The sequence below is a fragment of the Cervus elaphus genome, chromosome 1, assembly GCF_910594005.1.
Source record: "Cervus elaphus chromosome 1, mCerEla1.1, whole genome shotgun sequence".
NCBI classification, from domain to species: Eukaryota; Metazoa; Chordata; class Mammalia; order Artiodactyla; family Cervidae; genus Cervus; species Cervus elaphus.
The window spans coordinates 97,175,731-97,191,026 of NC_057815.1; the positions used below are offsets into that span (position 1 = coordinate 97,175,731).

At 41.7% G+C, this 15,296-nt stretch overlaps 1 protein-coding gene across 1 annotated transcript in view; it reads left to right on the top strand.

The window, feature by feature from the left end:
* Positions 1-13,357, top strand: part of LOC122701303 (glycine N-acyltransferase-like) — a 29,723-nt gene extending 16,366 nt beyond the window's left edge. The window contains exons 5-6 of the mRNA XM_043914109.1: positions 1,551-1,722; positions 12,435-13,357. Of these exons, the coding sequence (XP_043770044.1) occupies positions 1,551-1,722; positions 12,435-12,918 (656 nt within the window). The 3' untranslated portion in view covers positions 12,919-13,357. The remainder of the gene's footprint in view (positions 1-1,550; positions 1,723-12,434) is intronic.
* Positions 13,358-15,296: the final 1,939 nt, after the last annotated feature.

Below are 15,296 nucleotides of genomic sequence, written 5' to 3' on the forward strand. Positions count from 1 at the left end.
GGGTCGTAAAGAGGCAGACATGACTTAGCGACTGAACAACAACAAAAGTTCATGGTTTATTCCAGGATCGATGACATGGGAGCAGAGCTTCCATTCTGCCTCACCTCCATGGTGTCAATATATCATACTTACAGAGGAGGAATTTAGTGATTACAAATATGCTTGGGAATTCCCTGGCAGTCAGTGGTTAGGACTCTATGCCCTCACTGCCAGGGACCCAGGTTCGATCCCTGGTGAGGGAATTAAGATCCCACAAGCCTTACAGTGTATCCAAAAAAAAAAAAAAAAGTGTGTTCTCTGAAGTCAGACTACCTGAAGTTGTGACCTTGTTAGGCCTGTTACTAGTTGTGTGGTCTAAGACGAGGAATAAGAGCTCTGTGGATCAGCCTTCTGATGAGTAAAAATAGCAATTATAATAGTACCCAAAACATTAGGCTATTTAAAGATTAAGTGAGACCTTGAATGAGAAATGCTTGGCCCTATGCCTGGTTTTATCAGTCAGATTTTGAAACCACCCCAAAATAGTGACTGCAAAACACAATCGCTTATTAGCTCCAATTTTGTGGGTCAGCACTTTGCACGAGACTCAGCTGGGTGATTCTTCCGCTGGTCTCCCCTGGATTCACCCATGTGACTTCAGTGAGCTGGGGGTTGTCCATGAACTGGCAGGACTAAGCTAGCCACCATCTAGAGGCTGGCTGTCAACGCTGCCTTCGTCTGTTCTGGCTACTGGCTGTGCCGATGAAGCGGCTTGGGTGATATACAGATGTCACCCAAGGTTCTTAAGAGCAGAGACAGAAGGCAAACTTCATACATAGTCACTTTTCAAGCTTCTTACTCACTCACATTTGCTATTGCTGCATTGGTCAAAGCAAGTTTCATGGTCAATCCCGGAAGGCAGTTCAGGAGAAAAAAGTCCGGATAGTGAAGAAGAAAAAACCGGGACCATTATAGCAACAACCTATAGCACAGAATGTTAAATAAATTCAGTGAATGTTGGTTATCATCTTCACCACATCTCCTTTGATGAGCATACCTGTCCCATGCTGTGTGCAGGAATCGTGCTGTTGTCCCGATGTTGATGTTTTAAGCTGGAGTTTAGCTGGTTACACGGCGGTGTCAGGCTCTGCGGCACAGCAAAGCGAATCGGCCACGTGCACGCACACGTATCGCCCCTGTGTTGGATTTCCTTTCTGTGTAGATCACCACGGAGCACTGAGTACTTTCCCGGGCTCTCTAGGAGGCTCTCGATAGTCATCTATCATATACATCATATAAAATGGCAATCCCAGTCTCCCAACCCCGTCCTCCACTTTGACCCTTTGGAATCTGTATGTTTGTTCTCTATGTCTGTGTCTCTATTTCAGCTTTGCAAATGAATTTCTTTTAAATGTGAGAGTGATTTACTATTATCCCACAGAGGTCTTTTCATGATGGAACACGAGTTTTAATCATTCGAAACCCACAAACTTTGCAGTCATCGGACGGCTTTTTCCTGACGTTTAAATGAATAATGATATCTCATATGATTCTTCATCTCCTCCATCTAGGTTCACAGTCCAGCTTGGATGATGTGATAAAAAATCTTGCAGCTATCAAATTGGGCAAGGTCAAGCAAACACAATGCTTTCTCTATATGACCTCTGAGGCAGGAAAGAAATTGGCTACTTCTCTGCTGGAGGAAAAAAAATTATCAGTCTATGGTGATAAACACAAATCCAGGTAAGTCTGATAGAATCTGCTCTGGGGAATTCCCAGGCGGTCCAGTGGTTAGGACTGCATTTTCACCACTTGCTGATGTTTAATCCTTCTGGTCTGAGAACTAATTAAGACCTCACCCACAAGCCACTGGCAGGATAAAACAAAACCAAACCAAAAACGTCATATCTGTCGCCACTGAAGTAGCCAGTGCATTAGTCTCCTAGGACAGTCACAAAAAGACACAACAGACTGGAGTGGATTTAAACAGCAGAAATGTATTATCCCAGTTGTGGAGGTCAGGAGTTGGCAAACCTATGTTCCCTCCAAAGGCCCTAGGAGAGAATCCGGCCTTGCTTCTTCCACATTCTGGTGGCTCTGCAGATTCCTTTGACTTGTGGCTTTTTTTTTTCATGCTCTTTTTTTTTTTTTCATTTATTATTATTAGTAGGAGGCTAATTACTTTACAATATTGTAGTGGTTTTTGCCATACCTTGACTTGTGACTTTGATACTGACCAGGGTGCTTGGCCTTCTCCAAGCAACAGACACTGATTAGAAGCCCAGCAAGAAATTCAGGCAAAGCTTCACTGATGCCCCTGCTGCAGCAGGCGGGGGTGAAGACAAGCAAGGGTTTCCCTTGCTTGCTTGCTTGCTGAGGGTGGGGTGCCGGTTCCTTATACTGGGATGAGGGTAGCAGTGTGTCCGGGGTCAGATGGGCAGCTCAAGCTCAAAAGACGGGACCCCTCAGTGGTTCTCAGGGAAGGGCTTTAGGCAGAGTGAGCCCGAGGGCTGCAGGGCCCACGATCAACCCCTCAGTGGTTCTCAGGGAAGGGCTTTAGGCAGAGTGAGCCTGAGGGCTGATCACCCGTGTGCGCAGTTCTCTGCGGCCGTCAGGTGAAGTCACAAGCAAAATCGACCTTCTGGCTTTGACCAGTCTGGGGTCTATGTTCTTGCGGTCAGAAGTGTTCATCTGGAGGCGGTCTGTTGCCTGTAAAAACAGCTTAGGAATGTGTGTCAGGCCTTTATCTCTATGTCACTTCCCTGATCCGGCCATGTGGCCAGTCTGTAGTCTAAACTCTTAACAGTTTCTAAGTCAACAGCTGTTCTGTTTCTATAGCTGCACAGATCCTAATCATTAACTCTTTTTAATTTTTTTTATTTTTAAAATTATGACAGTATGATGACACATTTACAGGGTACTTGGAAAGTACAGAACCAAGTTACCTATAGTTCCACTATATATTACAAGCATTTTTTTTTTTTTAAGTAGACAAACTAACATTTTTAGTTGGAGTTTCAACATCAAACTCTCAAAAATTAATAGAATGAATAGACACAAAATTAGAAGGGTATGGTACACCTGAAAATCACTATAAACCAATCCAACATAATTAAGATTTATACAGTTTTCACACAGCAGCAGGGTACAGATTTTATCCAAGTTCCCATAGACTATAAACGAGGAGACAGTGGGACATATCCAGGGACACACAACAAGGTGAGGAAGTCTCATGGTCTAAAGGTACTGAAATCACAGGGGTCTGTTCTCTTCTCACTGCGGAATTATGTTCAAAATCAATATCGAAAGAAATTTGAAAATAACCCACATGTTTTCAAATGCCGTGGGACATTTACCCAGAGAGATCTTTGACTTAGCCATTGAAAGCCTCAAGAAGGTTAAAAGGCTGAAAAAACACAGAAGGTGATTGCCAAGAAGAAAGCATTTAAATGAGAAATTAATATCAATATAAGAAATTAATATCGAGGATAGTTAAAAAACCCATGTATTTAGAAATTAAATGTCCACTTTTATATGATGAGTGTATCTAAGAAACCATGACAAGGAAAATTAGAAAATATTAGTAAAAGAATAAAAAGGGAATTTATCAGAATTCATTGCATGCAGCTGAAGCTACTCAGTGCAACTAAACATAATGTGGAATCTTGAATAAGGTATGAAAACAAATAATAGACACTAGCATAAAATTTTGTGAAATTTGAATAAAATCTATACTTTAATAATCACTTCATGGGAAATAGATGGGGAAACAGTAGAAACAGTGTCAGACTTTATTTTTTGGGGCTCTAAAATCACTGCAGATGGTGATTGCAGCCATGAAATTAAAAGATGCTTACTCCTTGGAAGGAATGTTATGACCAACCCAGACAGTATATTAAAAAGCAGAGATATTACTTTGCCAACAAAGGTCTGTCTAGTCAAGGCTGTGGTTTTTCCAGTGGTCATGTATGGATGTGAGAGTTGGACCATAAAGAAAGCTGAGCGCCGAAGAATTGATGCTTTTGTTTTTGTTTTTTTGTTTTTTTCCATTTATTTTTATTAGTTGGAGGCTGATTACTTTACAATATTGTAGTGGTTTTTGTCATACATTGACATGAATCAGCCATAGATTTACACGTATTCCCCATCCCGATCCCCCCTCCCACCTCCCTCTCCACCCGATCCCTCTGGGTCTTCCCAGTGCACCAGGCCCGAGCACTTGTCTCATGCATCCCACCTGGGCTGGTGATCTGTTTCACCATAGATAATATACGTGTTTTGATACTGTTCTCTCGAAACATCCCACCCTCGCCTTCTCCCACAGAGTCCAAAAGTCTGTTCTGTACTTCTATGTCTCTTTTTCTGTTTTGCATATAGGGTTATCATTACCATCTTTCTAAATTCCATGTATATGTGTTAGTATACTGTAATGGTCTTTATCTTTCTGGCTTACCCACTCTGTATAATGGGCTCCAGTTTCATCCATCTCATTAGAACTGATTCAAATGAATTCTTTTTAATGGCTGAGTAATATTCCATGGTGTATATGTACCACAGCTTCCTTATCCATTCGTCTGCTGATGGGCATCTAGGTTGCTTCCATGTCCTGGCTATTATAAACAGTGCTTCGATGAACACTGGGGTGCATGCGTCTCTTTCAGATCTGGTTTCCTCGGTGTGTATGCCCGGAAGTGGGATTGCTGGGTCATATGGCAGTTCTATTTCCAGTTTTTTAAGGAATCTCCACACTGTTCTCCATAGTGGCTGTACTAGTTTGCATTCCCACCAACAGTGTAAGAGGGTTCCCTTTTCTCCACAGCCTCTCCAGCATTTATTGCTTGTAGACTTTTGGATAGCAGCCATCCTGACTGGCGTATAAGAGTACCTCATTGTGATTTTGATTTGCATTTCTCTGATAATGAGTGATGTTGAGCATCTTTTCATGTGTTTGTCAGCCATCTGTATGTCTTCTTTGGAGAAATGTCTGTTTAGTTCTTTGGCCCATTTTTTGATTGGGTCATTTATTTTTCTGGAATTGAGCTTCAGGAGTTGCTTGTATATTTTTGAGATTAATCCTTTGTCTGTTGCTTCGTTTGCTATTATTTTCTCCCATTCTGAGGGCTGTCTTTTCACCTTGCTTATCGTTTCCTTTGTTGTGCAAAAGCTTTCAAGTTTCATTAGGTCCCATTTGTTTATTTTTGCTTTTATTTCCAATATTCTGGGAGGTGGGTCATAGAGGATCCTGCTGTGATTTATGTCGGAGAGTGTTTTGCCTATGTTCTCCTCTAGGAGTTTTATAGTTTCTGGTCTTACATTTAGATCTTTAATCCATTTTGAGTTTCTTTTTGTGTATGGTGTTAGAAAGTGTTCTAGTTTCATTCTTTTACAAGTGGTTGACCAGTTTTCTCAGCACCACTTGTTAAAGAGGTTGCCTTTTTTCCATTGTGTATTCTTGCCTCCTTTGTCGAAGATAAGGTGTCCATAGGTGCGTGGATTTATCTCTGGGCTTTCTATTCTGTTCCATTGATCTATATTTCCGGCTTTGTGCCAGTACCATACTGTCTTGATGGCTGTGGCTTTGTAGTATAGCCTGAAGTCAGGCAGGTTGATTCCTCCAGTTCCATTCTTCTTTCTCAAGATTACCAGAGAGCCCCAAACAGGACAAACCCAATACAAAACACCCCAAGACACATATTAATCAAATTAACAAAGATCAAACACAAAGAACAAATATTAAAAGCAGCAAGGGAGAAACAACAAATAACACACAAAGGGATTCCCAAAAGGATAACAGCTGATCTATCAATAGAAACTCTTCAGGCCAGTAGGGAATGGCAGGACATACTTCAAGTAATGAAAGAGAATAACCTACAACCTAGATTACTGTACCCAGCAAGAATCTCATTCAGACATGAAGGAGAATTCAAAAGCTTTACAGACAAGCAAAAGCTGAGAGAATTCAGCACCACCAAACCAGCTCTTCAACAAATGCTAAAGGATCTTCTCTAGATAGGAAATGCAGAAAGGTTGTATAAACGTGAACCCAAAACAACAAAGTAAATGGCAACGGGACCACACCTATCAATAATTACCTTAAATGTAAATGGGTTGAATGCCCCAACCAAAAGACATAGACTGGCTTAATGGATACAAAACAAGACCCCTATATATGCTGTCTACAAGGGACCCACCTCAAAACAAGGGACACATACAGACTAAAAGTGAAGGGCAGGAAAAAAATATTTCACGCAAACGGAGAACAAAAGAAAGCAGGAGTCGCAATACTCATATCAGATAAAATAGATTCAAATAAAGGCTGTGAAAAGAGACAAAGAAGGACACTACATAATGATCAAAGGATCAATACAAGAAGAAGATATAACAGTTATAAATATATATGCACCCAACATAGGAGCACCGCAATGTGTAAGGCAAACGCTAACGAGTATGAAAGAGGAAATTAACAGTAACATAATAATAGTGGGAGACTTTAATACCCCACTCACAACTATGGATAGATCAACTAAACAGAAAATTAACAAGGAAACACAAACCTTAAATGACACAATGGACCAGCTAGACCTAATTGATATCTATAGGACATTTCATCCCAAAACAATCAACTTCACCTTTTTCTCAAGTGCACACGGAAACTTCTCCAGAATAGATCACATCCTGGGCCATAAATCTAGCCTTGGTAAATTAAAAAAAACTGAAATCATTCCAGTCATCTTTTCTGACCACAGTGCAGTAAGATTAGATCTCAATTACAGGAAAAAAATTATTAAAAATTCAAACATATGGAGGCTAAATCACATGTTTCTGAATAACCAACAAATCATAGAAGAAATCAAAGAAGAATTGATGCTTTTGAACTGTGGTGTTGGAGAAGACTCTTGAGAGTCCCTTGGACTGCAAGGAGATCCCACCAGTCCATCCTAAAGGAGATCAGTCCTGGGTGTTCATTGGAAGGACTGATGTTGAAGCTGAAACTCCAGTACTTTGGCCACCTCATGCGAACAGCTGACTGATTGGAAGAGACCCTGATGCTGGGAAACACTGAAGGCGAGAGGAGAAGGGGACGACAGAGGATGAGCTGGTTGGATGGCATCACCGACTCAATGGACATGAATTTGAGTAAACTCCGGGAGTTGGTGATGGATAGGGAGGCCTGGCATGCTGCAGTCCATGCGGTCACAAAGAGTCAGACACGGCTGAGCCACTGAACTGAACTGAACATGTTAATCTCCTATTGTTTTTTTACAACATAATACCTATTTATATTTTCAGAATTGGATTAGAAGTTTCAAGCCTCATTCAATTTTTTTTAATGTCACAAAATAATAAGCTTTCTAGATTTTTTGCAATAATACTAGATGCCAGAATATATGAAACTATATCAAAGTTTTGAGTGTATATAAATTAGAAATCTAACAGTCTCTTCATACTTAGTCAAACAAAAGGAACCAAAAATGTCAAATATTTAGCTAAGCAAAATTTCATGTTTTCTAAAAAAATATATATTATACTCAATATATATATGTATATATATAGTATATGAAAGCTTTTCTACTGCACTTGGTAAAGGCTAGAGAAAGAACAACAAAAAAAGAGATGGAGAAATTGGAAAACAAGCTAAATGAAATGGGAGCCCTGAACATGAAATAGAAAAAAGTGAAACAAACTAGATAAAAGTAAAACATCATATAGTCCAGTTGTTTTTAAACATGGCTGCTCATTAAGATCACATCTGGAACTTTGGGCAGATTTGTGTTGTCCAAGAAAATTCAAGATAATTCTAATATGCATCTGGATTTTAAAAAGTGATTACAAGTTTTTCTATTAAGTGGTAGTTTTAGTGATATAGAAATCTGTTATTTTCTGTTGACCAATCATGATGCAATGGTATTAAAATGAATACCAGCTACATAATCACAGTAGTAAAAGATGTTTATCAGTTTTCACAAGTAATAACCAGACTAAAAAGATAATTACAATTGCAAGCCATAATGGAAGCATGATTAAGCTACCAATATAAAATAATTACATACAATTTGGGGGGTTACATAGAGTGATGTGGTAAGTGGAAGTGAATACATGCACATGTTTGCATCCATCCAGCCAGTCTGTCTTTTTGTTGTTGCATTTAATCCATTTACATTTAAGGTGATTATTGATGTGTAGGATCCTATTGTCATTCTTGTAATTGTTTAGGTCTCTTCCTTCTCTTGGGCTTCCTGCCTAGAGAAGTGATAAGTCTTCACAGCATTTGCTGTGAAGGTAGTCCTTTGGTGGTGCTGAATTCTCTTAACGTTTGCTTGTCTGGAAAGCTTTTGATTTCTCTGTCAAATCTGAATGGGAGTCTTGTTGGGTAGCATATTCTCTGTTGTAGGTTATTCCTATTCATCAATTTAAATGTATCATGCCATTCCCTTCTGGCTTACAGAGTGTCTGTTGAGAAATCAGCTGATAACTTTATGGGAGTTCCCTTGTATGTTATTGGCCATTTTTTCCCCTTGTTGCTTTTAATATTTTATCTTTGTCTGTAATTTTTGTCAGTTTGATTACTGTGTGTGTCAGCGTGTTCCTCCTTCGGTTTAGCCTACCTGGGACTCTGTGCTTCCTGGACTTGGCTGACTGTTCCTTTTCCCATATTAGAGGAGTTTTCAGCTATTATCTCTTCAAATATTTTCTCAGGTCCTTTATCTCTCTCTCTCTTCTCCTTCTAGGATCTCTATAATGCAAATGTTGGTGTGTTTAATGTTGTCCCAGAGGACTCAGTCTATCTTATTTTTTTTTCATTCTTTTTCTGTATTCTATTTTACAGCAACGACTTCCACCATTCTGTCTGCCAAGTCACTTACCTGTTCTCCTGCCTCAGTTATTCTGCTATTGATTCCTCCCAGTGTACTGTTCATCTCTGTTTGTGCTTTAGTTCTTCTAGGTCTTTTGTAAACACTTCCCATCCCTTTCCCAAGAACCTGGGTCATCTGCACTATCATTATTTTGAATTATTTTTCTGCAAGGCTGCCTATCTCCACTTCATTTAGTTATTTTCCTGGGGTTTTATTTTGTTCTTTCATCTGAGAGATAATCCTCTCCCTTTTCATTCTGATTGACTTTCTGTGACTGTGGTTTTGTTCTGGAGGCTGCAGGACTGACTTATCACTTCTTCTACGTGCCCTCTGGTGGATAAGGCTGATGGGAGTGACTGGTGGTAGAAAAAACTAGATCTTCTGGCTCTCAATAAAACTTCGGTCTGACTATCAGCTGATGGGTGGGGCTGTGCTTCCTCCCTATTAGTTGTTTAGCCTGGGGTGAGCCAGTCCTGGAGTCTACAGGCTCCTGTTGCTGTTCAGCCACTAAGAGGTGTCCAACTCTTTGCCACCCCATGGACTACAGCACCCCAGACTCCCCATTCTTCACTGTCTCCCAGAGTTTGGTTAAATTCATGTCCAAGTGATGCCATCCAAATATCTCATCCTCTGTCGGCGCCTTCAACTCCTGCCCTCAATCTTTCCCAGCATCAGGGTATTTTCCAATGAGTTGGCTCTTAACATCAAATGGCCAAAGTATTGGAGCTTCAGCTTCAGCGTCAGTCCTTCCAGTAAATAGTCAGGACTGATGTCCTTTAGAATTGACCGTTTTGATCTCCTTGTTGTCCAGGGGACTATCAAGAGTCATTTCCAGCACCCAGTTCAAAAGCATCAATTCTTCAACACTCAGCCTTCCTTATGGTCTAATTCTCACATGTGTACATGACTACTGGAAAAACCATAGCTTTGATTATATGGATCTTTGTTGGCAAAGTGATGTCTTTGCTTTTTAATATGCTGATAATTTGCTTTTTAATATGCTAGGCTGATCATAACTTTTCTTCCAAGAAGCAAACATCTTTTAATTTCACGGCTGCAGTCACCATCTGCAGTGATTTTGGAGCCCAAGAAAATGAATTCAGTCACTTTCTACTTTTCCCCCATCTGTTTGCCATGAAGTGATGGGGCCAGATGCCATAATCTTAGTTTTTTTAAAGTTGAGTTTTAACCCAGTTTTTACTCTCCTCTGTCACGTTCATCAAGAGGCTCTTTAGTTTCTCTTCACTTTCTGCCATTAAGGGGTGTCATCTGTATATCTGAAGTTGTTGATATTTCTCCTGTCACTCTTGATTCCAGCTTGTGCTTCATCCAGCCTGGCATTCCACATGATGTACTCTGCATGTAAGTTAAATATGCAGGGTGAATATACAATCTTGACATACTCCTTTCCCAACTTTGAACCAGTCTGTTGTTCCATGTTTGGTTCTAACTGTTCCTTCTTGACCTGCATACAGATTTCTCAGGAGGCAGGTAAGGTGGTCTGGTATTCAGACCTCTTTAAGAATTTTCCAATTTGTTGTGATCCACACAGTCAAAGGCTTTAGTGTTGTCAATGAAGCAGATGTAGTGTTTTTCTGGAATTCTCTTGCTTTTTCTATGATCTAACAGATGTTGACAATTTGATTTCTGGTTTCTTCACCTTTCTAAATCCAGATTGTACATCTGGAAGTTCTCGGTTCATGTACTGTTGGAGCCTAGCTTGAAGGATTTTGAGCATTACCTTGCTAGCTTGTGAGATGAGTGCAATTGTGCGGTAGTTTGAACATTCTTTGGCATTGCCTTTCTTTGGGATTGGAATGAAAACTGACCTTTTCTAGTCCTGTGGCCACTGCTGAGTTTTCCAGATTTGCTGTCATATTGAGTGCAGCACTTTCACAGCATCATCTTTTAGGATATTAAATAACTCAGCTGGAATTCCATCACCTCCGCTTGCTTTGTTCATAGTAATGCTTCCTAAGGCCCACTTGACTTTATACTCCAGGATGTCTGGCTCTAGGTGAGCAATCACACGTTTCTGGTTACCTGGGTCATGAAGACCTTTTTTGTATAGTTCTGTGTATTCTTGCCAACTTTTGTTAATCTCTTCTGCTTCTGTTAGGTTCTTGCTGTTTCTGTACTTTATTGTGCCCATCTTTGCTTGAAATATTCCCTTTGTATCCCCAATTTTATTGAAGCGATATATAGTCTTTCCAATTCTATTATTTTCCTCTATTTCTTTGCATTGATCACTGAGGAATGTTTTCTAGTCTCTCCTTGCTATTCTTTGGAACTGTGCATTCAGGTGGGTATATTTTTCCTTTTCTCTTTTGCATTTTGCTTCTCTTCTTTTCTCAGCTATTTGTAAGGCCTCCTCAGACAGCCATTTTGGTTTTTTGCATTTCTCTTTCTTGGGGATGGTTTTGATCACCACCTTCTGTACAGTGTCACGAACCTCCATCCATAGTTCTTCAGGCTCTCTGTCTATCAGATCTAATCCCTTGAATCTACTTCTCACTTCCACTGTATAATCATAAGTGATTTGATTTAGGTCATACCTGAATGGGCTACTGGTCTTCCCCACTTTCTTCAATTTAAGTCTGAATTTGGCAATAAGGAGTTCATGATCAGAGCCACAGTCAGCTCCCCGTCTTGCTTTTGCTGACTGTATAGAGCTTCTCCATCTTTGGCTGCAAGGAATATAATCAATCTGATTTCAGTATTGGCCATCTGGTGATGTCCATGTGTAGAGTCATCTCTTGTGTTGTTGGAAGAGGGTGTTTGCTATGACCAGTGCATTCTCTTGGCAAAACTCTTAGCCTTTGCCCTGCTTCATTCTGTACTCCAAGGCCAAATTTGCCTGTTACTCCAGGTATCTCTTGACTTCCTACTTTTGCATTCCAGTCCCCTATAATGAAAAAGGACATCTTTTTTTGGGTGTTAATTCTAGAAGGTCTTGTCGGTCTTCATAGAACTGTTCAGCTTCAGCTTCTTCAGCATGGGCAACCTGTTTTTGGTGGGTTTCAGTGTCCTCCTGTCAATGGTGTTCAAAAGTTAGTTGCAATTTTGGTACTCTTGCAGGAGGAGATGAGCACATGTCCTTCTATTCCTCCATCGTGATTTGATCTTTCCATTAACTCTTAAAAAAATGACTGTATTAATCATTTATTTTTGGCTGTGCTGGGTCATGGTTGCCGTGCGGGTTTTCTCTAAGTGCGGTCCCGGAGGCTACTCTGTCGTTACAGCTCATGGACTCCTCACTGCAGTGGCTTCTCTTAGTGCAGAGCGTGGCTCTAGGGTGTGTGGACTCAGTAGTTGCCCATGAGCTCTAGAGTGTGGGTTCAATATTTGTGGCACATAACCTTAACTGTTCCATGTATGCAGGCTCTTCCAGGCCAGGGACTGAAACCCATATCTCCTGCATTGGTAGGTGGATTCTTTACCACTGAGCCACCAGGGAAGCCCTCTGATCATGAACCCTTGAGATAGTCTTTTGAGACTCAGGGGAAGCCTGGGAAGCTACAGCAAAAGCCTTTGACTTCAAAGGACAGGGACACAAGGGCTTCAATGTTATGGGCTATTCTTTCCTTTCAATCCCAATAGCCACCAAAAGATGTTGACACTCTCAACCCTGGATCCTGCCCATGCTGTCTTGGTGAATAAGCTCTGGTATTTTGGTGGCAATGAGAGGAGCCAGAGGTTCATCGAGCGCTGTATCCAGACCTTCCCCAGCTCATGCCTGCTGGGGCCCGAGGGGACCCCTGTGGCCTGGATGCTAATGGACCAGACGGGAGAGCAGCGGATGGCAGGCACCCTGCCTGAGTACCGGGCCAAGGGGCTCATCTCCTACGTCGCCTGTGTCCATGTCCAGACTCTGGACAAACTTGGGTTCCCCTTGTATTCCCACGTCGACAAGGCCAATCACATCATGCAAAGAGTATGCTCCAACATGCAGAGTATCTTTGTGCCCTGCGGCTGGAACCAGTGGAACTTCGTGCCTCTGGAAAGCGGACCTGAACGCAAGAGAGCATTGAGCGGGTGCAGAATGTGGCTGGAGAAGCCAGCGGAGAGAAAGAGTGCAGTGTGATGAAGGGCGACGAAATGGCCTGAGCTCTGAGGAAGCAGTGATGTGTGGTGAACAGGACAGACTCAGTCCCTGTGCGCAAATACTTCCCAGAATTTCCTTAGTTTCCTCAGTAGGAAACAGCCCAAGTCCCCAACTGTCTGGGTACCTGGATACTTTCAGCATCCTTGTCATGATTTACACTTAGTTGCATGCTTTTCTACATTGGTCTTCCTGGAACTCCTAGCTCATTAGCTCTTTCTAGTTTGCCAGAAGTGTTGTAATAGTCTGTGGGTTTTATGATGATTTTTTCCCCTCTGGCTTTCTATGACTTTTTAATTGACTGGAGAGTGACCTGTCCGTTAAGTAAATCTTTGAAGATCCTGCTCTCTCAGGTCATTTCTTAAGCCTTATATTATAATCACATGAAATATATTATACAAATACACTATACATTTCTCTATCTGTCTACAAAGGTGTTGTTATTGTTTAGTCACTAAGTCATATCTGACTCTTTTGTGACCCCATGGACTGTAGCCCTCCAGGTAGCTCTGTTCATGGGATTTCCCAACAAGGATACTGGACTGGGTCACTATTTCCTTCTCCAGGGGATCTTCCCAACCCAGGGATCAAACCTGAGGCTCCTGCATTGAAAGCAGATTCCTTACCACTGAACCACCAGAGAAGCCATTCACACGCAGACACACAGACACACACACACAGACACACAGACACACACACACACAGACAGACACACACACACACAGACAGACACACACACACAGACACAAAGACACACACACACAGACAGACACACACACACAGACACAAAGACACACACACAGACACACAGACACACACACACACAGACACACACACAGACACAAAGACACACACACACAGACACACACACACAGACACACACACAGACACACAGACACACACACAGACACACTCACACACACAGACACACACACACAGACACACACAGACACACACACACAGAAACACACACACACAGACACACACACACAGAGACACACACACAGACACACACACAGACACACACACAGACACATACACACACACACGCACAGACACACACACACATAATGCAGCATAGAAAATTAAAAGAGAGAGACTAACTGGTATCAGTATTCTTTTTTGCAACACCTACTGGAACTGTGCCAACCCCTGTGTCCTTGTCTTTTGAAGTAAAATGCCGACTCAAGAGTTAATGATTGGAAAATGTGAAGATGAAGAAATCAAGAATAGCTGTTGGGTTAGGGAATGGGTAACAATTTAGAATAAAATTCTGCCACATAACAGAATCACTGAGCTCACAGTTCTCTGAAAGGTATAGATAAAGGCCTGACCCACATCCCTAAGCAGTTTTTACAGGAAGAAGACCCTCTCCAAATGACAACTGCTGACCACAGGAACAAAGATCCTAGACTGGTTGAAACCAGAAGGTTGATGATGCTTGAAACTTCACTTTGATGCCAACTAATCCAAAAACTGTCCACGCTCATCACACCCTGCTCCCTGAACACGATAAAACCCTTCTATACCCTGTCCAGCATGGGCCACATGGTCTTCAAGGCATTAGCTCACTCTGGTCTCCTTTGTCTGGTCAAGCAGTGAAAGCTGCTCTTTTCTTCTTCACTCAGAACTCTGCACGTTTCTGTTCGGCACTGGGGAACAGAAGCTGAGTTTCAGCAACACTGTCCCAGGAAAGAGATACTAACCTTGTTTCTGTCAAGACTTTCCTGGTGGTCATGTGATTAAGAGTCTGCCTTCCAATGCAGGGGCCATGGGTTTGATGCCTGGTCAGGGAACTATAATCCCACCTGCTAAGAGGCAGCTAAGCCTTCATGCCACAGCTAGAGAAAGCCTGTATGTCCCCAACGAAGAGTCCAGACATCAGGAAGAGCCCACACATTACGAAGGAGACCCAACTCAGCCAAGAAAAAATTGTTCCTGTTGACTGAAATATCAATAAAAATGCACAAGGTGAAAGCTGTGGGTTTCAGATTTATTGTGGGGTTTGCTGAGGACTAGCCTGTGAGACAGCCCTTCAGATAACTCTGAGGAATTCCTCCAAAGAGGTAAGGAGATTGGGGTGGGTGAAATGATACAGATGAGCTTGTTCATAAAGCAGAAACAGACTCACAGGCTTAGAGAAAGAGTTTATGATTACTGTGGGGAGGGGAGGGGAGAGGGATAGCTAGGGAATTTGGGACTGACAGGTACACACTGCTATATTTAAAATGGATAACCAACAAGGACCTACTGTATGGCACAGGGAACTCTGCTTAATGTTATGTAACACTCTAACTGGGAAAAGAATTCGATAAAGAATAGATACATGTGTATGCATAACTGGATCATTTTGTTGTACA